Genomic DNA, 25,499 nt, shown 5'->3' with positions numbered 1-25,499 from the left:
CTTAGGTGGACTTTCCCGTTCCGCTTAACGTCTTACTTCTCTCTTTCAATAAGTATAGATTGAGAGAAAGTATGGTCTGTAACACTTACAACCGCCGCATGCAGCGCTGCGGTTGCTGCAGGTTATTTTCCATCAAGCCAGAAATAAGCGGCGTTTCGTTTACTCTTTCTCTTTCTTTGTAATCCATCTCTGTCACTTCTGTACTCACCAGGAACGGTAGCGGCGCCGCTCTCATGCGCTGCACGGCCGCATGCAGTCGACGCAGCTGCTGCAGACTGTCGTCTAAAACGCCTGGACTATGCGGCGTCACGCTTATTGTCGGCACCTGCAACATCATTACAGCATATAATCATCATTTGACAGGTGTCGGTATGGTCAAGAAGACCTATGAATAAAAAAAGAGTTATAAACGTGGAGGCCTTTAAAATTTAAAGGCCTCCTCCTCTGTCATCATTTTTCTTAGTTTAAATCATAACAGAGGGCTTCATCAAAGTTACAACTACCCTCATTTTGAGAACAGAACACATAGTTGGAGCCTGTTAAACATTGTGTGGGTTAAAACAGAAATGCTTAAAAGCATCCAGTTTGTAGTCCAGGCTTCGTCGATGACACACGGATGACAACGAATAGAGGATTAAGATGTGCCTGAAGTTCCGAACGTTCAAGTGAACGAATTAGCTACAAAACAAAAACAACTTATCTTGTGTATCAAAATATAATATGCATCATAGTGAGATAAGGGTACACTTTTAGAGGGTGCAAATGTTATTTCTAACTCAAAAAATAGTCACCCCTAAAACCCACCCTTATAATTCCAAGTCGATTTTCTTCCACCCCACAGTGATTTTAGAGGGTGCAAATGTTAGAAATAACATTTGCACCCTCTAAAAGTGTCCCCTTATCTCACTATGATGCATATTATATTTTGATACACAAGATAAGTTGTTTTTGTTTTGTAGCTAATTCGTTCACTTGAACGTTCGGAACTTCAGGCACATGGATTAAGCAATGATATTATATGAAAAACTCAAAGGGATTAAGCTTTAAGGATACAAACAATATGCAAAGCATTCTATACTACAGCACTAAACAATCTAGCCAAGGATCATGAACAAAATGTATAACCACACGAGCTCCGAGGAGCTGTCAAAATATTTTGCCCTAGTCTTTCTCCTCGACCCCCAATTCCTCGAAGCTCGTCCGTCAACAACATGTACGTATGAGGGGCTCATTACTTGCATGTGTACCTGAGCCCTCGCGGCGGCCATGGCGGGCGGTGGTGGCGCGTGCTCCGTGACCTCGTCCTCGCTGCTCTCCTCCGGCTCAGAGCTGCCGCCGCCCTCGTCTGTGAACAATTTGAATCATGAAAAAACCCTCGTCTTCTGGTAACTTGCCAAGGATTGTAAGGACATTTATATGAAGCTTGTGCTGAAGGTCAAAGGGTAGGCTATCAAGAAAAATGTTGTACTCGTAACATCTTACATCCTACCAACTTATCTTATATCTTTAAACGAGCAATTCTTGTATATAATATCTATATATTATATAAAACTCAAAGCTGACTGACATACATGGTAATCTATCAACGCACAGCCCAAACCACTGGACCGATCGAGCAGCAGGTAGATATTATGACGTAGGCATCCGCTAAGAAAGGATTTTGATCAATTCCACCTCCAAGGGGTTAAAATAGGGCATGAAAGTTTGTATATAATAATACTTCTTAACGCGAGCGAAGCCGCGGGCATAAGCTCGTAGTTATATATAATTGGAAATTTTGGAATCGGCTCCAACGATTTTCATGAAATTTAGATATAGAGGGTTTCGGGGGCGATAAATCGATATAGTTAGGAATCATTATTAGAAAATGTCATTTTATTCGTGTCTTATCGAATACCGAGCAAAGCTCGGTCAAATAGCTAGTATTCATTATTCTAAAATCTGTCACTTTTTCTTCAGTCCGTATTTCGGTATTTCGGTTTCTGTTGTTTCTGTTACTCCTTACGTTATTTTGATTTGGAAATACTTTGTATGCCGGAAAAGATTATGAAATAGTTTTTATCCTGGAAAAATGTACGATCCTTAACCGGCAAGATCTAATATATATACAAGAAAAGGGAAGTATTAAGGCCAAGTATTAGGTTGCGTTTCCACTGAAGCGGAGCGGAGCTTAGCGGTGCCGAATTGACCAATCACCATGTTCGAAACCTTCGCTGTCATTCCGCTGGAATAGCACGATTGGTCAATTCGGGCACCGCTAAGCTCCGCTCCGCTCCGCTTCAGTGGAAACGCAGCCTTAGATGTGACAAACATAGTATTACATACATATACCTACACTCTACAGGATGAAAATCATGTATTTTTTTTAATAAATCGCTTACTTGCAATAAGATGGTATATAAACTAAATTGTTTAAAAGGTATACACGAGCTAGCCCCAATAAATAATTTGTGCAAAATATCTAGGCGCGAAGTGTGAATGGAATTGTGAATATGAGTAACGGGCCGGATTTCCGCTTTCGGCGGTGCTTCGTTGAACCCCACATTACACTTTAGTGAATATTACTTTCGTATCATAGTAATATTATGTTCAAAATAGCGTATACTCCACTTCAGTAATTAATCCATACTCATATTATAAATGCGAAAGTGTTTCTGTCTGGCTGTCTGTTACCTCTTCTCGTCCAAACCGTTAAACAGATTTTGTTTGGGTAAAGAGATACTTTGAGTCCCAAAAAAGGACATAAGATATTTTTTATCCCGGAAAAATCTACGGTTTCCGTGAGATAAACGAACTTTGGTGCAATATAGTTGCGGGCGTCATCTTGTAATAATATATCTCATTATCAGGGGCTGGCATGCCATGTATGGCAAAAGCCCTTTATTTAAATAAAGATTTAAAAAATCTTATTATTGCAATGTTTTCACGGTAGAGACAGCACCAGCATAGACGGTAAAAAGTTTTGTTCGTTTGACAGCGTTTATTTAACTCTTTATTGTACACAAGAAACACATATAAAGATATAATTAACACAGAAAGACGACACAAAAGAACTGCTTATTTCTAAAAGAAATCTCTTACAGCGTTTCTGATAGTACATTAGTTAGTTTAAAAAATAATAGCTTTGAGCAAACTCAAAGCAATACAAAACGAAAGCTACAGTTTCGCGCAATAAGTTCGAACTGGAGCCTAGACAATGCGAAGCAATATCCTCTTGATGTCAAACGTCGACGGGAAGCTGAGAAATGCGGCGAACATGAATAAATGTATGGACCATTGTGCCCGCAAAAGGTCATCGCTTCGGCTAAACGGGATTAATCTCATTGCTGTGTAGCTTAGTGCATAGAGCTTGTTCAATTCATAGAACCTCTAGAGTATTTTTAGGCCAGCACATGATCTGTCAGATTTCGTAGCATATTTCGAAGACAGTTTAGGGTTTAGGGCGCGTTTAGACGTGCGCTTCTAAACGCGCCCTAGCTTTTGGGGAAACGCACGCGTCTAATGACATTTGATTTGCCAAAAGGTGGAGCTGTGTAACCGTAAGGTCTTTCATCTCAAACAGGTGTCGTTAGTCGTTACCTACTCGCGTAATAGCTGTCACATGCCACGATATAGCTGTCACATATTATTATTATGTATTTGTTTGATGCATAAAGTTAATATACCTAGCGGTAGGTATATTAACTTTATGGTTTGATGCGACAATTGACACAAAGGACCCTACCATCCTTCTGGTGGCTAATCAAGTATCGAAAACCCTTATTATGTGAACTGCTGCAACAGTATACCTATGTGAGAACTGAGTAGTGAGTGAAGTGACACACAATTTCTATGTACCGTTCAAACGATATTGTGGTGAATTCATGCAAAATGACCCTTCTACCCATTTCGCTTCGTACATCCTCCTCCTTCAAGACGTAACACACTGTAGCACATCAAAAACTTTTTTTATATCGGTCAACGTAGTTGCTAGTAAACTAAACTGACTCGGTTTCCCCAATATTTTACGCTTCTACGATAAACTGTTTATGGAAGTTGTGGTCAATTATCAGTAAAAGCACTCTGACCTCGGAGAAACTACACCGTTTATTCGACATAATCCATTTAGCTTGGGATCGGCTTTGTCAGAAATCAGGTTACGCGTTAACCCAGTTACGGCTAATCTCAACCTATAGGCACCTACCGAGTAGAGTCGTGAGACAGTGGCGGGACAGTACCAGGCCAATTTGATTGGCCGAGAGCAACAAGTGCTCGGCCGAGAACACAGTCTCGCCCACAGAAATAAATCGAGATAGAACGGCTAAGCGGGTGGAGTACGCGTGTTTCAATCTTGCTCTGACGTGCAAGATTCGTTGAACGTTCATTCAGTCAGCGCGCACGTCTCGATTTGATTACACCGGAGTGGTTGTGCAAAAATGCCTCATTGTGCAGTGTCTAATTGTAAAACAGAAGTACGAAAGTAAATCGGTCAAAAGGAGGTATTTCTTTCCACGGGTAAGTTATTTGTTCTAACTAAATGCAAAGCGAAAATTGACACGATCGATTCCTTAGCAACGCACGCCCGTCACCGTTCTATCTTGATTTATTTCTGTATTTCTGTGGTCTCGCCACTCTACTCGGTAGGTGTGATCACCGCGTATATGTCTCATTTCTACGGGACGCTCATAAACAGTTTATCTTAATGCAATTGTTTTTGGATAAGGATCAGAAAGCGACCAAACGCATCGACATCTCTGGAACGAACTGTCGCCTGTATTTTCGGAACAATACGACCTGCAAACCTTCAAGAGAGCGTATTCCCTCTCAAAAGGCCGACAATGCACCCGCAGCTCTTCTGATGTTGCGAGTGTCCAGAGGCGACGGTAGTTGCTTTCCATCAGGTGATCCGTTTGCTAGTTTGCCCCCTTTATTTAAAAATCTTAAATTTCTCGTGAGCTTTCTGAATCCAGACGAAACGCTGAGCTGAGATAGTAATGTTACCGAAGACACTATTGCCCTTGAACTTGATGACACCTTGACTTGTCTGAGGCAGTCTATACGAGCACAGGAGGAGGTCCAAGTAAATAAAGACTAACTCCCCTACCTCTTTTGTATTGCTTATGCCTAATATTATTAATAGTTCTTACAAGTTAATTAGGTAAGGTTAGTAGAAAAGGTAGAATTGCCAACCACTATTGTACATATTTCAAAAGTATTAAATTGCTCTATTTCGTCCGTCAATTTATTAATTTCATTTGTTTGTACATCGATATCATTTATTGTATTGGTATTAGGCAATACGCATAATGTCACTAGACCCTTTTAAGTAAAACGTCCATACTAATATTATAAATGCGAAAGTGTGCCTGTCTATCTGTCACCCCTACACGCTTAAACCGCTGATCCGATTTTGATTTATTTTATTTTTATTTTTATTGAGAAAGCACAATACACAGTACAATCATAACAATACAAAGCTGTTGTTTACATTATTATCTAAGCTGGATTGCAACGTAATACTATGTGCATGCAACTAATCTAAATTTATTAATAGGTTAGCTCCTCTAATATAACTATAACATGATATTGTGTTGTTATAATATTATAAAATTGTTGTTACACTTCACAGTTGTTAGAAATAAACAAGTTATGGAGGATGTCTTTCAGACTTTTTGAAAATGAACTAAAGTTTTTATTAAAAATGTCCAATTCTGAGTAATCTCTAGCGAAATCATTGTATTGCCTGGCCATGCGTGTCAGTGGGTTAAAGTAGGAGATGTTGTTCTTATATACTTGTAGAGCAAAAACGTTAGTGCGTTTAGCCCTGCGAGCGCTATATTTAGTATTTAAGTGAATGTTAGAGAGCAGATCCGGTGATTCAATAATATAGTGAATAATTTTGTAAAAGTGTGCTAAATCAAAATAAGTGCGTCGGCTTTCAAGGGTCTGTATTTTGAATTCTGAAAGTCTGTCGTGATATTTTGATTTTGAGCGGCCCGGGCTATACCGGTAGCTAACGAGTTTGAGAAATTTTCTTTGAACACGCTCAATGTTATTTATATGTGTCTGGTAATTTGGCGACCATACAGGGCTCCCGTACTCTAAGATTGTTCTCACTAGGGCTGAATATAAATATAGAGCACTTCTTGGCTCCCTAAAATTCTTAGTTGTTCTTAGAACAAATCCCTGTATTTCATTTGCTTTGTTTATTATGTGGCTATAATGAGCTCGAAATGAAAGTTTTTCATCAAAGAAGATGCCTAGGTCTTTTATTGATTGCACGCGGTTGAGTGTTTGTCCATTGATATTATAGTTCCATATAACTTTGTAATGTTTTTGGGTGAAAGTTATTACTGAACACTTGCTAATGTTCAAATACATGCGATTAGCTTGGCACCATTTAGATATTTTATCAATATCTTGTTGGAGCGCTTGACAATCTTCTATGTTTGCTATGAGTTTAAAGATTTTCAGATCATCGGCGTATAAAAGGCACTTGCAAGTTAATTTTGAGATAAGGTCGTTGATGAAAACAACAAAAAGGAGGGGTCCTAGATGTGAACCTTGAGGAACTCCCGATCCAACTGCAGTAGGTGAGGAGACATAGCCCTTTATTGCGACTAACTGAGTTCTGTTCTTAAGGTACGAGCATATCCACCTGTATAGGTTTCCGTGTATACCGTATGATGCTAGTTTTTTACAAAGCAGGCAATGATTTACTTTGTCAAAGGCCTTTGAAAAATCAGTGTATATTGAGTCCACTTGACCACTGACAGAAAAGGCCTGACAAAGATAATTTTTATATTCTAGTAGATTTGACACCGTTGATTTACCTTTAACAAAACCATGTTGTTTGTCAGAAAGAATTGGTTTGAAGTGATTATATAAATGGCTATATACTAAAGATTCAAAAATTTTACCAAGACATGATAATATGCTAATGGGACGGTAATTTGTACAGTTAGATTTATCTCCAGACTTATATATCGGGATTATGTGCGCAGTTTTCCATCGATCAGGGAAGATACCGCTGACTAACGACTTGTTGTAAATGATGTGCAATGGAGTAGATAGTTCTTTGGCAATACGTTTTAAGAAGAAAGGAGGTAGCAAGTCCGGCCCTGCTCCCTTATTAGCATCCAATTGTCTTAATTGTAATAATATAGCTTCCCGCTCAATAGATATTTGCGATAGAGTTCTAGTAAGGAGATTGCTAATTGGACTTGAGTGGTTAGTTCTATCGTCACAATCACCGTCACCATCACAACCAGTATCAAAAACTGAGCTAAAATATCTCGAGAAAAGATTGCAGATCTCCTGACCTCTAGACGATGTCAGCCCTTCATAGCTCATGGTGTTGGGTACAGTGATTTGACCTTTTCTGCCGTTAACAAATCTCCAGAAGGATTTGATATCCTTCTTAAGCGAGTTCTCTGTATCTGAAATAAACTTGTCATAGCATGTTTTGGTGAGAATTTTACATCTATGTCGTAGCATTGAAAAAACATCATAATCACGGGGATTTCTATATTTTTTATACAGTTTATGAAATTTATTTTTCTCTTGGTTACATTTGATTAGGGCTTTATTATACCAAATAGGATATGATGATGATTTATACGATGAAATAGGAGTGTGTCTTTTAATTATGTTAAATAGTGTATCGTAAAAAGTCTCGGTGCACTCATTAATGTCTCTAGAGTTTAAAATGTATGGCCAGTCTACAGAGTGTAGTTCACGCTTAATATTCTCGATATCACATTTGTTAAAATTAAGCATCTTCGAGTTAGAACGCTGAAGGTTTTTGGAGATGCTGGGTGAGGGTAAAGTTATTAATAATGCAGGATGATGTTTGTCCAATAGGCTAATCGCGTAGGCTTCTTCTACTTGTAGGTTTATGTTAGATAAAACCAAGTCTAAGAGACGGTTGTTAGTGTTTGCGACATGATTGTGTTGGGTGAGATTACACAGGGACAAGAACTCATTTAAAAGATAGAGTTTTCTACTTTGTGCTGGTGGTGTTGCTGTATTTAATGTGCTAGAGCAGATAGAGTTAAAATCAGGAGTATTAAAATCACCCACAACTAAGAATTTATCAGCAGGGAAACGATTTAAGATCAAGTTTTGACAGTGACTGTAAAAAAACTCCAAAGAAGAATAACTTGAGTCTGGTGGTAGGTAACATACACATAAATTAAGTCGCGAATCGGTGTGCGAAGGCAAAAGAGTAACCCAGACATCCTCCATTCCACTGTCCCAAGATGCCTGACGGATGACGTGGTATTTTTTGTGAATAGCTAATAAGACGCCTCCACCTTCAGTTTTATTTGATAGAGTCTCTTCACGATCTTTTCTAAAAATATTATAACGAGAGTCTACTATTTCACCATCAAATACACTTTTATTGAGGTTCGTCTCCGTCAAGCAAATAATGTCGTAATTACAATTAAGAACATTTAATCGAAATTCTGAGAGCTTACTACGAATTCGGTTAACATTTTGATAGTATAAAGTAACCATTATAGAGATAAGTAAAATTTGTAATGTATAAAAATTATATAAACTTTATGTTAACAGAACTAAGACCCTTATACTAGTTTTTTTAGTGTTTCTGCATTTTTTACTAAGATTGCCGGACTAGTTTCATTTTTCCTAATGTAAATGTTGCCAAAACGAATCCATACGAACTTGTAGCCCTTGTCTTTACAAAATTTACGCGTCAGACTGTGGATTTCTTTAATTTCAGGTGACAAGTGCTCAGCTAAGAATATTCTATGACTAGTGCCCGGTAAACCAATGTGCTTAGAAGATAATTTATCGCTTGGGTGGGACTTATTGAAACGGGTAGCGGCTGATAGTAGGGCGTCGCGGAGGCGTTGCGTTGAGAGGGTGATTAGAATGTTTCGTGGTCTCTTCGTGCTGGGGTCCATCTTCGCCACACGACGACACGCCTTAAGGTCACTATCTGATACCACGACGTCTAAGCACTGGCAGAGGTTCTTGAACAGTTCAGTCAAATTTTCTGTTTTGTTTTCAGGAACCTCGTGTAACTCAAGGTTCAGGTCGCGCGATATTTTTTCCATAGTGGACAGCCGGCTTTGGAGTTTTGATATTTGCATTTGAGAGTTGGAAAGTTCAGATTCTAGTTCCTTTATGCGGTTATTCTTTTCAGCGATGTCCTTTTTAATGTCGGTTTGTTCCAAGGTTATGAAATCCGTTGTTACTGTAAAATCCGCTTTCAATGCTTGAATAGTCAGCCCAACTTCCGTAGCAACCATGTCCTTTATGTCCCTTAGAAGAACGGATCTTAGGTTTGACATAAAGGGTGAATCTAAAGACAGTTTTTGATCCAAGAGTTTGCTTATATTGTCCAAAGTTACTGGCTCGCAACTTTTTTCAGCGCCTGTTGGAATGTTCATAGCAACATTCGAGTCGACGGTTGCCTGGCTCGATGACGAATTTAGAGTTGTTGCGGTAATGTCGTATTTCTTACTACGGCGCACGGGAGTGTTGTCGTCATTATTTCTGCGCCTCGTTACGTTTTCGCATAACGGACATCTCAAGGAAGCTAGCTGGGTAGCATTTAATTGTTTATTTGCTTCCACAGAAACGTCTAGACATTCGTAACAATATTTGAATTGACAACCGTTGCATTTTAAAGAGTTATTCTTGCTTATGGTATTTTCACAGCCTTGGCAGTTCATACTCGTAGATTTTAAGAACCAGGGAATACGAAGGCGATTGTTAAATTAGTCGCGGCGGCACACGTCCTTGTGGACGAGTGGTATGGGCAGCGGTCACAACTCGCACGCCCCGAGGCACCGGGTTCAAATCCTGCCGGTCACTCACCGCTATTCAAAATTTGCACCGCTAGCGCTGCACTGCAGAAAGCCGCAAGTCGGGAACAAGCCACGTCACGCCGCGCCACTCAAGCTGAAGGGGCGAAGGCTCCAAAGCGGCAGGGCTCCTGGTGTCTTCAACGCTCACAAAGCAGAAGGGATTGCGAAATTAAACACAATATTCACTACGACGAGGAACACGTCCGTTCACTGTGAGAGCCGAAACCGCATAATGATTATGATGATTAAATTTGGTATGGAGATACTTTTAGTCCCGGGAAAAGACATAGGATACTTTTTATCCCGTTAAAAGGTACGGTTCTCACGTAATAAACTTTTGGGGAAACAGAGTTGCGAGCGACATAGTATTACGTACAGACATATACGGATCCAATTGATAGCCTCCTTTTTGATGTCGGTTAAAAATACAGATTAGTAAAGTATTAATCCTCATCTTAAGTAGCTAAAACGATTGGCTGGGGATCAAAGGGATTAAGGGCTGAGGGGACGAAAATATCGAGTTTACTTAATTATAGACGTAAGATGCTACTTAGATTTATTTAGTACGCAAAAGTAACTTCGTAATACAAAGAGCTACGCTGTTGGCTATGTGGTAAAGGGAATCGATAATAAAATCAATTATTTTTGAGTAAATACTATAGGTACACACTGTCTAATGAGTCTGCGAGACGCGGACAGCTGGTAGAGATGTGGTGGGTTGATCGTATCCGGAACTTTACCCAATCGGGGAGTGAATCACCATGACGTTTTAGTGGGTAGATCCTGCGGGGAGACCCACAAATCCTGATTCCTGGCCGACGTCCTTCAATCATTTATACGTGGGAGAGCCATGCTTCGGCACGAATGGGCCGACTCGACCGGATAAATACCACGTTCTCACAGAAAACCGGCGTGAAACAGCGCTTGCGCTGTGTTTCGCCGAGTGAGTGAGTTTACCGGAGGCCCAATCCCCTAACCCCTACCCTATTCCCTTCCCTACCCTCAACTATTCCCTTCCCTTCCCTTCCCTACCCTCCCCTATTACCCTATTCCCTCTTAAAAGGCCGGCAACGCACTTGCAGCTCTTCTGATGCTGCGAGTGTCCATGGGCGACGGAAGTTGCTTTCCATCAGGTGACCCGTTTGCTCGCTTGCCCCCTTATTTCATAAAAAAAAAATACCGCCGGGGATGCGTAAAGCATTTCCCCATGTAAAAAAAGTTACTACGACTTACACTTAGTAGGTACATAATATATACGGTACCTCCTTCATATTATTATGTAGAGTTAGCTCAGGCTCAAGGTAGAATCTTCGTACTAGTTTTGAAGTAGATTACATGGCGTTCTTCAGACGTATAACGTTCGACAAAACGCATAGTAAATGAAAAAATTCGTGTGGCACTCGGAGACTGCCGCGGTAAAGCTATTGCGTAGCATCTAGTCTACACGCATATCGCACGCACACAAACACCGTGCCGAAGTCTGCCGATTGCCGAACGAACTTATAGAATACAGAGTATAGACGAACAGAAATCTTAAATCTTAGACGATGACGTGTTAGGTTTATTTTGTCACGGAATTTCTTAACTCGGTTGCCGCGCTCAATAGCTTAAAAAGAAACGAAATGATTGCTTATCGGAGGTCCGAACTCTCGAGTTCGGACCTCCGAACGAAAGATCGGATCGTATCGAAAGACCGCTTTGTGGTATTTCAGTAACGGATACGTCGTTGACGCGGGTACATGTCAAACCTTCGCGTCTTTGTTCATACGTGTTTCAAACGTTAACACAAAGGTAGAGTTTCATTGACGTCACACTACCGGTAGCTTTGCACCTTTGTAATTGAAAACGTTGGAATTTAATTAAAATGTTCCTATGTAAAATGGACTTTTAAATGTTCTGTGAATGGGGTTGGCAACTGTCAAAGTGGCGCTATAGTAGCTTTCACCTTGTAGTTGTCAAAGTGTATGGAATTAAAAGGGAATTTTCGATTATTTTAAATAAATAACATGCCTCAGATGTGTGAAGTCCCGTTTTGTAAAGAAATAAGTGCCCACTATAATTCCCAAAAGATCCTAATATGGCTAAGATGTGGCTGAAAGCTATAATAAGGAAAAACTTTAGGCCCGAAGTTAGGCCCCATAAAAATGTAAACATTTCCATGATTCCGACTTCCAAAACATAAGTATTTATCAGGTATGTTATTATTTTAACTATATTTTGTAAGTAAATCATAATATATAAGTAAAATTATTATTTTAGGTCTCAAGAATCAACACAGATACACAGATACAGATACTACAGATACCCCGCCCAAAGAGCTACTCATTCATACTAGCTCATACAAAAATAAAAATACTATTAATTTTTTAGTAGGTCCAACCCCAGGTGGATAATTGTTCTCAAGGGTACAGCGGAGCAACAAGTGACCGTCAAAATATGATACAGTGAAGTAAGTCCTTTAATAGATAATTAGTGTCAAGAAGGAGACTGTATTATAATGGCAGACAGGGGTTTTAATGTTCAATCAAATCAAATAGGTCTTGAATCTTTGCAATAAAAAACATAATATTTACTATTAACATACCTACTTTTTCAAAAGGCAAGTCACAAATAGCAGGGGTTTTGCTAAAACATGACCAGAAGCTTGCCAGGCAATGTGTGCACATTGAGAGATTGATAGGTTTAACAAAAACATACAAAATTTTACAAACTCTTTTTATGTGCCTTTAGCATCAGAAATATTTTTTATTTGTTTTATGTTATATAAGTTTAGGGAATGTATTGTTGATAATAAAAAGTACAAAATCAATGTATGTTTTATTTATATGATCTTATATTATAACAATGCTTTAATCCAGTTTCATCACATTAATGCTTTATAATTAATATATTACAGATATAGCTGAATAATAAGTTTTTGTTTCTTATAACTAAACCAAGTTTAGTTATAAGAAACAAAAACTTGTTTACAGTTAGATTCCTGTGCTATTCCACTTTTGTGAAGCTTTAAATTTACTTCATATTGCAGCTGCTTCATTGTTTTTTGCAATATCCTTTAATAAAGGTATTTTCCCCCATATTTGAATCCAAATCCTCTTGCTAAAACAAGGTAGGTATCGGGACTCACACAATGCCTTAGCTTCACTTATTTTCTTGTCATCACTAAAAATAGTAATAAAATATTATAGGTGATTATAGGTATTTGATTGAATTGTAATGAAAATATTTGTACTTATGTACGTGGGTTATGTATACTTACCAGCAAAATTACTGTCGTACGTAAGTTTGGGTTACATGAGGTAACAATGAACTAGCATTTATGTCCCGATATGTCCTAACATGAGGAACTTCCATCACATCGTCAATGGACTGATTCTCTGCACTTCCAAAATTGGAATTCCGGTCGTAAAGTTCCAATCTACAAGGTGAAAAAGTTAAGAATAAATAACAACAATAGAAGTTATAATTCAAGCTCCAAATTGAATATTTACCTAATATTGTTACGTAACTTAAAAATATTTGTAAAAAGGTACACATTTTTTCCATTTTTTGGCTATGAGTGCCTAATTTTATTGGAAAAAAATGCAAATCAAATATTTTTGAGGTTATACCTTTCGACTAATTCTGCCCGTCTTCCGTTAAGCGATGCGCCTCTTTTCATTAGTTCAGCTTTTAGCTCACTTACACGCCAAGACGAATACATAATGATTTCAATATAATTAATACAGAAATTATGCAAAACTACTAAATAAAATTGTTGTTGTTGTTTGACAAAATCATTGACAGGTAAAAGCTAAGGTGGCGGCATCTACGAAAAGTTTCGACCGGCCTTCCCCATTGTTATACCTAGACCAACAAAGTTAACACTTATTGGTCTAGGTATATCGTAAATTATTATCCTACTAGATGTCTCGCGCGGCTTCGCCCGCGTAAATTAGGAATTTTACGGAAACCGTACATTCCCCGCAAAAAAGCAGTTTATGTCCCTTCACGTGGTCTACTCTATATTATAATCTAACACTGACAGATTTTTTAAAGTTCAATTTAAATCAAATTTCAAATAAACAAACTCTTCAGGTTTATAATATTAGTATCTAAGATTTTTTAAATCGCTTGACAAACTCGAGTCTCGATCTAAAAGACTATGAAAAGTACCAATAATAGGGTCATAATAGGACTATGCATGGTATAATGGTTTATGGTAGTGATAATGATGAAATAGGTGAATATGTAATTTGTTATTTGCATAGTAGCATATAAGTAGGAGTATGCTTTCCGTTCTTAAATCAACGCCGAATCTCTCAAACTTGTATCTATGCATAAAGAGTCAGGAGTTTTCCCAGCTGCTTCCGAATCATGGGTGGGTGTCGCTTGGTCCAAAATCTTACTTGTTGTTAGCGTATGCTCAGAATACTTCTCACGAAACAGAAGTCAGCACATGTTTCCATGTTATAAATTCTGAGGAGTTCCCTCGATTACTTATTGGATTCCTTCATCAGGTCACCACTTTTGTGAACATGATACCAAATTGGGATGATATCTTATACACCAAAAGAAAAAATTTGAAAATCGGCGGAGTAATCGTTGAGCATAAAAAACGAACATAACACCTCCTCCTTTTTTAAAGTCGGTTAAAATTGTAGCCTATGTGTTATTCTGATGTATAAGTTTAAAGTAAAGTTTCTTAAAATCCATTCATTAATTTTTGCGTGAAAGAGTGACAAACATCCATACTTCCAGACATCCATTATACGTGGGAGAGCCATGCTTCGGCACGAATGGGCCGGCTCGACCGGAGAAATACCACGTTCTCACAGAAAACCGGCGTGAAACAGCGCTTGCACTGTGTTTCGCCGAGTGAGTGTGTTTACCGGAGGCCCAATCCCCTACCCTATTTCCTTCCCTACCCTCCCCTATTCCCTTCCCTTCCCTTCCCATCCCTACCCTCGCCTATTACCCTATTCTCTCTTAAAAGGCCGGCAACGCACCCGCAGCTCTTCTGATGCTGCGAGTGTTCATGGGCGACGGAAGTTGCTTTCCATCAGGTGACCCGTTTGCTCGTTTGCCCCCTTATTTCATTAAAAAAAAAAAAACATCCTCACAAACTTTCGCCTTATATTAGTAGGACTAGTAGGATCAGTGAATAGGATACGGATAGGAGCAGAACTTCCGTTATGGTGTGGACATGTTTCTTGTCACTTCAACTCACGCATTTATTTCCCTTTCAGTACCTTTAAAAAGGTTCTCCCAAACCTCTACTAGTCTTACAAAAACTCTCTCGATCTCGATAGTAGGTTATCTGGTTTCCATTACTTTGTAACGTTTTGTTTCTCAGGCTTAATTCTTATGTCACGTTATATCGCTCGATAAAAACTCTGTACACGCACCATTTACACGCCTTTGTTAGGTTGTAATGTTTTGATTCCGTACAGACTTGCTAAACCTCAATAGTATACACTTTTCAATTTGAAAATCGCAAAAGAAGAATGAGCCGTTATGGCCGTTATTAATTCCAAAAAGTTATTATTGCCACAGACCAAATTAATTTGATAGCCTATGTAATGGGGATTGTCCATTTTTTTTAAATTTTGCTCATTACAAAAACATTTCGAGGAATAAGGTCAGTGATCGTTTTTCTGTATATAAACGAAAAAAATACCCATTAGTTACTTATATTTTTGAACAAATATGTTTAACCTTTGTTTGACCTTCAATGGCGTTAAATTAGCAATAAATTCGACCAACTTTACGTTTCGAACTTTTGGTAAGCTTCTCGTATTAGCTTTCACATAATGTGAACTTGCATTTGACGAACCAGCCATTATAAATAAGATTGAAAGGAAATTTAAAACATACTGCAGAGGTCAATTGGCCGCCGATGGTGACGTCAGAGCGAAACTTTAAAAATTTATTGAGAAAAAACTAGCCAATGAATTTCAAAATTATTTAATTAATATTCTTAAAATACCCTATTTTAACGAAAAAAAAATATAAAAAGTACATGTGATTTTTTTTGGACAATGCCCATTGACTAAGATTGCTGAAGTACCTTTAGCTCATGCTCTAGTTCTTGCCTGCTGATTTGAAGAAGTTAGAAATTCGATGGCACCCAAATATTGTATTAATAGGCGATTTTTTCAGTATGTGTTAAAACTACTTAACTCGAAATAATTCTGTAGGGATTTTGATCAAATCTGGCAAGGCTACTTTAAGTTCTAGAATAACTCTAAAGTAAAAGTACTTAGTGATTACCTTCAGTTCAATTCATGCGGATTGCGGTGTTCTCCGTAATAATAGGGATGATGATAAGGTCAAAGATTTCGCAATTTTGTTAATAAGATAAAGAAATCACTTCATAACTTATGCAATTAAAAGCAACTTTTGTTATAAAACCACTTTCATAAACGCAATATTTAATATACATATCGAACAAAGTTCTCTCCCGATGCGTACAAACTACGAAAGAGTGACGTCAGTCTTTCGTAGCACTTTGTATGGAGCGTTTCGGGCAGGTCTATTTAATGAGATGTTTGAATTGTCATATCTTGGTGAATTTTTAAGCTATCAGAGTCATTCTTTTAGCGATGTTTCTATTTTTTAAGGGTCGTTCAATTACCAATAAGAAAAAAAATAGTCATCAAGCCTATTCTCGATGCTTGACGATTCAGTGGTACAGTAAGTACATTTAATTAAAGTCAAATACACTGCATTGCGGCGGCACTAATGCTCTGAATAATATCCCCGTATTTTTTAACCGATTAAAAAAGGAGGTTATTAATTCGACCCGTATGTATATGTATGTACTAGATGACGCCCGCAACTCCGTTGCGCCAAAATTCGTTTATCGCGGGAGAACTGTTCATTTTTCCGGGATAAAAAGTATCCTATGTCCTTTCCCGGGACTCAAAGGATGATATGGAGATACCATAGCAAATTTCAGCAAAATCGGTTCAGCGGTTTAGGCGTGAAGAGGTAACAGACAGACATACAGACAGACAGACGGACAGACAGACAGACAGACACACTTTCGCATTTATAATATTAGTATGGATTTCAAGAACTGCACAGTTTTCGTATATTGTTAGACTATATCAGCGTCTAAAGTTTAGACGCTGATTATTATTATAGACTCTAAGCAAATGTGCAAAATGTCAACTGTAATAGTATTAAAATAAATGTATACAATAGAACATGTGTTTGTGTTCGCATATCTCCGGAACTACAATCTGGGGGCACGGGAGTGCCCCCGCCAAGATGAGCCAAGCGAAGCGCGCAAGGGCACTACCTACCTTTTCTCGAAACGTTTCGTCGTATTTTTGAACCCTCGTAACTTTGGTTTGAATAATGCCAGATAGTTGAAATTTTTAAGATAAAGTGACATGGGTATCTTATATCTTTAAACGAGTAATTCTTGTATATATACATATAATTGGAATCTTGGAATCGGCTCCAACGATTTTCATGAAATTTAGTATAAAGGGGGTTTCGAGGGTGATAAATCGATCTAGCTAAGAATCATTTTTAGAAAATGTCATTTAATTCGTGTTTTATCGAATACCGAGCAAAGCTCGGTCTAATAGCTAGTAGTTATTAAATGCGCAAAGTTTGAATATCGTAGCTATTATACTTTAGATTTTATAGGAGTCCAAAAACCCACAATTTGGTCACTGACTCACCGATCATCTAAACTGTTAGGGTACTTCCTGAAGTCTTAGAAAGCTGAATTTTGGTATGTAACATTATATTAGTACTAAAACAACAAAAAAATTATCAAAACCAACATAACCTATATCCGTACTATTATAAAGCAAAATTAGGCAAAATGTTGTGTTTTTTGTATGGGAGCCCCTCTTAATTTTTTACTTTATTTTAATATTATTATTAAATATTAAAGTAGACATATAACTAAGGACTTTGAGAAAAAGTCAAGTACCTACCTGTTGCCATTATTGATATAGAGCAAAAAAGGCCAAAAAATCACGTTTTTTGTATGGGAGCCCCCCTTCTATATTTTATTTTGTTTTTAGTATTTGTTGTTATAGCGGCACCAGAAATACACAATCTGTGAAAATTTCAGAAGTCTAGCTATAGCTGTTCTTGAGATACAGCCTGGAGACAGACAGACGGACAGACATCGAAGTCTCAGTAATAGCTTCCGTTTTTACCCTATGGGTACGGAACCCTAAAGAATGAACTAAAAGAAAAAACAACGTAAACCAGCTTACAAAAAGAAATGAAATCCCACCAAAAACATTTTCACGTAAAAATGTTGCCAAGATGAGAACATAATAATATTATAGTTCGTCGTGTCAAAAGTAGTGAGATCTCATGTAGAGCCAAGTTTCTAACCTTACATACTCAGCCCTAAATCTAAAAACCTTAATTTTACAGTGTAAAAAAGGTTAGAAACTTGGCTCTACATGAGATCTCACTACTTTTTGACACGACGAACTATAATATTATTATGTTCTCATCTTGGCAACATTTTTACATGAAAATGTTTTTGGTGGGATTCTTCTTTTGTCGCACTACTTACTAGGTATTGTTAAACTTAGAGAATACTGCAAGTTTCATCAAAATCGGTTCAGTAGATCGGATTTTTTTAATATCTTAACTCGACGATTTTCATGAAATCCTACTTCCTACTAATATTATAAAGGCGAAAGTTTGTTTGGATGTATAGATGTATGGATGTATGGATGTTTGTTACTCTTTCACGCAAAAACTACTGAACGGATTTTAATGAAACTTTACAATAATATAGCTTATAAGTTATACATCAGAATAACACATGGGCTACAACTTTAACCGACTTTCAAAATGGGGGAGGTGTTATGTTCGTTTTCTTATGTTCAACGATTACTCCGCCGTTTGTCAACCGATTTTCAAAATTTTTCTTTTGGTATATAGGGTATCATCCCAATTTGGTATTATATTCACAAAAGTGGTGATCTGATGAAGGGACGTTAAGTAATCGAGGGAACTCCTCAAAATTTATAGGGAAACATGTGGTGACTTCGGTTTGCTGAGAGAACTCCTGATTCTTTATAGATACAAGTTTGGGAGTTTCGGCGTTGTTTTAAGAACGGAAAGCATATGCTACTATGCAAATTACTTTGATCATCATCATCATCATACATCGTCCCATGGTTATGACTTATGAGCCTATAATGACCCTGTTATTGGTACTTTTCATAGTCTTTTAGATCGAGACTCGAGTTTGTCTAGCGATAAATAAATAAAATCTATACCCTACCTAATATTATAAACCTGAAGAGTATGTTTGCTTGAAAGCGGTAATCTCAGGAACTACAAGTCCGATTTAAAAACTTATTTCAGTGCTAGAGCTCATTTATCAAGTAAGACTATAGGCTTAGACTAATACGACCGAAGAAACTGAGGTAAATGTGGGAAAAACAGGGGAAATATTAGAAATTACAAACTACTGGAGCAATTTTTTTGGGAAAATGTACGGTTTCCGTAAAATTCCTAATTTACGCGGGCGAAGCCGCGCAGGACATTTAGTTTATAGCAGGACATATAGTATATACGGGGGTTTCGGGGGTAATAAATCGATCTAGCTAGGAATCATTTTTCGAAAATGTCATTTTATTCGTGTCTTATCGAAAACCGAGCGAAGCTCGGTCAAACAGCTAGTGACATATAAAACTAAACGCTCAGTATTTAAGGGAGATCTGTGTGATCTGGAGAGGGAGTGACTTATAAAACTAAACGCTCAGTATTTAAGGGAGATCTGTGTGATCTGGAGAGGGAGTGACATATAAAACTAAACGATCAGTATTTAAGGGAGATCTGTGTGATCTGGAGAGGGAGTGACAACTAAACGCTCAGTATTTAAGGGAGATCTGTGTGATCTGGAGAGGGAGTGACATATAAAACTAAACGATCAGTATTTAAGGGAGATCTGTGTGATCTGGAGAGGGAGTGACATATAAAACTAAACGATCAGTATTTAAGGGAGATCTGTGTGATCTGGAGAGGGAGTGACATATAAAACTAAACGATCAGTATTTAAGGGAGATCTGTGTGATCTGGAGAGGGAGTGACATATAAAACTAAACGATCAGTATTTAAGGGAGATCTGTGTGATCTGGAGAGGGAGTGACATATAAAACTAAACGATCAGTATTTAAGGGAGATCTGTGTGATCTGGAGAGGGAGTGACTTATAAAACTAAACGCTCAGTATTTAATCTGCATGGCGCGGCCATGCAGATTGTATGTGCGCCGCAGACTCGAACACACAAAAATTATGCCGTCTGCGATCTCCCTTACTCTGTTATTTTACAAATTAGAATTCCCTCGAAGCTACGATAACAATGTCAAGGCTGTGCTTACAAAACGTGTTGGAATACCGTGAAGCACACTAAATTTGGTGTGGTAAATTATGGAATATTCACAAAGACAAACACTGTATAATTTATAATTTATAAGACATAGATGACGACCGCAACTCCGTTGCGCCAATATTCGTTTATCGCAAAGAAACCGTATATTTTCGGCACTCAACTCTCCTCACAAAATTTCAGCAAAATTGGTTCAGATATTTGGACGTAAAGAGGTAACAGTGAACAGACAGACACACACATTTATTATGAAAACAAACAAACAAACGTTTAAAATACATCATAATTTATAAGCTTACACAGAAGTCAGAACTAATTAGTAATTTGTCTTGATGCCACGAGTAGATTTATCCATCCATACTAGTATAATATTTTAAATGCGAAAGGGTGTCTGTCTGTCTGTTAACCTCTTCACACCCAAACCGCTAAACCGATTTTGCTGAAATTTGCTATTTTTTTTTATGAAATAAGGATTCAAACGAGCAAACGGGTCACCTGATGGAAAGCAACTTCCGTCGGACATGGACACTCGCAGGATCAGAAGTGCTGCAGGTGCGTTGCCGACCTTTTAAGAGAGAATAGGGTAATAGGGGAGGGTAGGGATGGGAGGGGAAGGGAATAGGGGAGCGTAGGGAAGGGAATAGGGTAAGGGATTGGGCATCCGGTAAACTCACTCACTCGGCGAAACACAGCGCTAGCGCTGTTTCACGCCGGTTTTCTGTGAGAACGTGGTATTTCTCCGGTCGAGCCGGCCCATTCGTGCCGAAGCATGGCTCTCCCACGTAAAATAAACTATGGAGATACTTTGAGTCCCGGGAAAGGACATAGGATACTTTTTATCCCAGAAAAATGTACGGTTCCCGCGCGATAAAACGAATTTTGGCACAACGGAGTTGCGGGGGTCATTTAATTACCAATAGACTAGTAAAAGCAACTTGTTATAATTGGAAGCTATGTCCAGGTTGACAAAAACAACACGAAACCAGTCGTGATATGCAGACAAACAGTTACTTCCTTCCATTATGAACTAAAAGTAACCAACCCGTTCCTATGCTGAAGCCGTATTTGGATGGAATGGATAAGAAACAATTTGAAAACTTATAAAAAAAATATAGATTTTATGTATACTTATAACTTGTAAGTTGTACACTGATGTACATGAAAATTTTCAAATAGTTAGCCACTTTTAGTTACGTGACTTACGTCACACTTACGTCTTGAAATGTCTTAAACGTCCGTAAATTTTGATTTTTTTTTCAGTATGGGGGTTCAAGTAGAAATAATCATTTTTGCCCTACGAGGCGGTGCATTACCATAATATTATCATATACATAGTGTTTCGTATGTCTCACACACGAATAAGTATGAGGTATGAGGTCATATTTTGAGCGTTAACCTCCAAATTGGTAAAAGGTTTATTTAATGACTAGAATCTAGATTCTAGATGATGCCCGCAAATCCGTTGTGCCAAAACCCTTTGATCACGAGAAATCGTACATTTTTTGGAAAGAAAAGTATCTCCATACCTTCAGCAAAATTTGTTCAGCGGTTTGGGCGTGAAGAGGTAACATATAGATTACAGACACACTTTCACAGTTATAATATTTGTATGGAAGTACTGATTCATCTTTTTCACCACTTTCTGATAAAGTGCCGAATAGGCTATGCACAACTTTTTTGACAGGTTCTCCATACTTGATCTGTCAAGTTAATTGGTGGATAGCCTATTCGTCATTTATCAGGAAGTGGTGAAACAGGCCCTTAAGGAAGGAAAAAGTGATGTGTGCACTGTGCAATACACAGGTATCGCACACATCACTTTTTTACACATACTACAGAAAAGATAGCCCTCACAAGGACAGCATATTAAATGTCTGTACCGTCATGGTACGATGCTCTGGTAAACTAAGCATAACTTTAAGGTAGCTCCTGCGCGACCTTCTTCAGAACCGATTTTCTATCTTTTACCTAAAAATGTAAATATTCTTTTAACTTTTTAAATTACTTAAATTTTTTCTATCATTTACCTTTTGTTAAAAATCAATGCACAGACTTAAAATCTACGCTTATCTTCAACAAGGAGTTTTTAGAGGTTTCTTGACACTTAAACACCGTAGTGATTACATTCGTAGTGATTATATTCTGACACGGTAATCATCAGATCTATGAATGCTAACTACTGTTTATAAAAAACTTTTAAAGCTGGGCATTAGCGATAGCTGGGCATTCCTCTAATGGCAAGTTTTTTATTTTTTTTATTTTAGACAGGAGTTTATCATTAAGAGGGCGACTAACGCAAAAAATCAAACATCGTCCTTCTCTCTTCACACTCACGCTCGTCTTTCATATGCCAGGTGAAAAAGGACGACGCGGAACCATCTCCAAGTTAGTTTTTTTTTATAACTCGATAAATATACAACATGATAAAAATCCGCCAGGTCAGGGTCTCAATGATAGAAATTTATACAATGTGTTAAAATGTTAACTTAGTTTAATGCACGGTTGCGGCAATATATGAAGAAAAATTAGTGAAAATTAGACGCATCTTTGTGATTTTTTTCTATAGAGAAAATTTTAAGATATCGTGTTTTCGCTCAGATCAAATTCTTGGAAATATAATGTAGTTACATCTATGTTTAGAAAATGAAACAATTCGGGGCTTATTTTGAAGTATAAAAATGAATTACACACACAAGTACAAAATCGACAGTTTTGGGTTGGTTGCCCCCTTAATAGCTTTTAACCTTTTTAATAGGATTGTTCAAGTAGCTAATATTAGTTTAAGCACAGACGTAAAGTTTAAGTGATTTTTTTTTTGTTATTGGTGTAAGTAACTAAGACCACAGAATAGATAATAGTACAATCTAAGACATACTAACTCTTATCGCTAACATTCCGAACGTACCATTGTAAGTACCTATGTACTTTATCGAATAAAAAATAATTATCGGACAATAAAAAATGATTTCGTAAAGATAAGAATTAAGAAGATTTTGAGTGACGCCAAAGTGCAACAATTATTATTAAAATACAATGAGGGAATACTAAATTAAATGCGGATTAATAAAATCTTACGTATTTTACCATGCAGAGGTCCGAACTCCGAAGATAGAATATAAAAGGTCACTCTATATAAATTATTAACCAAGATATATTAAGTTCGAAACACGTAAAGTCGTCTGCTGAAACAGTATTATTTCTTTGAAAACTTCTGGGCGGGGTTTTGAAGTATGAAAAATTATCCACATTATAGACAGCAATTATTTGCATAACAAAAGACCTCCTATAAATAGATGTAATAGTCTTCTATAATAACAGAAGCTAAATATTCATGTAATTAAAACTATGCGTTCCTTTGTAAAAAATACAATTTTAAAATGTTCAAACTAATTTGAATTTCTAAGTGCAATTACGTAATCGGGTCATTACAGAACACAGGCGCAACAAGTAAAAGCTACAAGTACGTACCTCAGCTTCGTGCTACATCTTCGAGCTACACTCACTAATTCAATTACGTCCTGGCCACAATAAGACACGCATTCTTTTTAAAAAAACATTATCGAATAAAAACTTTTTTATAATTCGAACGCGGGATCGTTAATTAGTCATTCGAAATTCGAACGAATATCTTCGCGCGCGGGATTTATAACGAAGCGAATTATTCGATGATTGCGGATTTTGATAAATATGGAGCGATGTCGCTCGTAAAATTGTTTAATTCGAATATTATTTTGACAGTGTCTGGCTGAGCGGCCGCCTAGCCTTTGTACGGGATTGTGGGCACGGCGCGTGCGCGGCATCGATCGGCCCAGCCTGACAGAAGCTGAACTATTCAACAGCCTCAGTCGCCCGAGAGATGTACAGGACACTCGCCAAGTGTGACTTCCACTGAAAATGTCATGAAAAATTTACCACAATGAATATTAACGACCTTGCAATATCTGTTGCAAAGTAAATGTTTCTGAGAATGTGCAGCATAGCGCGATAAGAAACTAGAGCAGTTTTTAATACGTATTGCGATTTTTACGTAAACCTTAAGAGGATTCCACACCGCCATTTTTCCCATACAAACGCTGTCCCCTGTTTCCTCCCTGGATAATGCTAGAAGAGTTATAATTTTTTTCCTGAATATCTACGGCCACTAATACAATGTCCCTATGTTTTCCTTTTTTTCATAATTTAATTATTAAATAAGATATGAACGTTCAAAAACCCAAAAAAATGGCCAGATTTTCCACTGTGTTCAAACGTCCAGAAAACAGATTTGGATAGATTATACAAAAAAAGCAAAACATAGGAACACAGCTCAAGCCTTTTTTTAATCTTTAATGAAAAAAGTACTTAAATCGGTTAAGTTTTGGAGAAGGAATTAGGGGACAACGAATCGTTGATTTTCTGGATTTTCTGCAGTTGTCTCTATCGCGTTCTGCGGTATAGGCTTGAGGTAAGGGAGACAGCTATAGATATTACACGTACTTTTTTTTCATTTCTCTAGCTGCTGTGGTATCCTCTTAAGAGGATTCCACACCGCCATTTTTTCCATACAAACGTTGTCCCCTGTTTCCTCCCTGGATAATGCTAGTAGAGTTATAATTTTTTTCCTGAATATCTACGGCCACTAATACAATGTCCCTATGTTTTCTTTTTTTTCATAATTTAATTATTAAATAAGATATGAACGTTCAAAAACCCAAAAAAATGGCCAGATTTTCCACTGTGTTCAAACGTCCAGAAAACAGATTTGGATAGGTTATACAAAAAAAGCAAAACATAGGAACACAGCTCAAGCCTTTTTTTTAATCTTTAATGAAAAAAGTACTTAAATCGGTTAAGTTTTGGAGAAGGAATCAGGGGACAACGAATCGTTGATTTTCTGGATTTTCTGCAGTTGTCTCTATCGCGTTCTGCGGTATAGGCTTGAGGTAAGGGAGACAGCTATAGATATTACACGTACTTTTTTTTCATTTCTCTAGCTGCTGTGGTATCCTCTTAAAGGCTTATGTGGCCCAATTAACACAGGCGCGTGCGAATCAGGAAGGTGCCCAGATTTATCACTTTTGACATTTTTATATCATACATCACATCGCACATGGCATGCTATCTGTGCTGTTCAAATAAGATTAATCTTACAGCTCATTTTCTGATACCATTTTTTTTATTAAATAAGGGGGCAAACGAGCAAACGGGTCACCTGATGATGGACACTCGCTTCATCAGAAGAGCTGCAGGTGCGTTGCCGGCCTTTTAAGAGGGAATACGCTCTCTTCTTGAAGGTTTGCAGGTCGTATAGGTCCGGAAATTCTGCTGGTTACAGT

The 25,499-nt window shown here is 37.7% G+C and overlaps 1 protein-coding gene across 3 annotated transcripts in view; it reads right to left on the bottom strand.

The window, feature by feature from the left end:
* The window catches only part of LOC121728058 (rho guanine nucleotide exchange factor 2), a 54,131-nt gene that overhangs the window by 26,525 nt on the left and 2,107 nt on the right, over positions 1 to 25,499 (bottom strand). For 2 of the 3 annotated variants that reach the window (XM_042116157.1, XM_042116159.1), the window contains exons 3-4: positions 1,236 to 1,345; positions 209 to 325 (exon numbers count right to left, since the gene is read on the bottom strand). In XM_042116157.1, coding sequence (XP_041972091.1) covers positions 209 to 325; positions 1,236 to 1,345 — 227 coding nt within the window. The remainder of the gene's footprint in view (positions 1 to 208; positions 326 to 1,235; positions 1,346 to 25,499) is intronic. The other variant, XM_042116158.1, reaches the window with a different exon arrangement.

Source organism: Aricia agestis, chromosome 6, assembly GCF_905147365.1.
Source record: "Aricia agestis chromosome 6, ilAriAges1.1, whole genome shotgun sequence".
In the NCBI taxonomy this organism is placed as follows: Eukaryota; Metazoa; Arthropoda; class Insecta; order Lepidoptera; family Lycaenidae; genus Aricia; species Aricia agestis.
The sequence above is the reverse complement of the archived record's forward strand: the minus strand, read 5'-3'. Positions and strand labels throughout refer to the sequence as shown.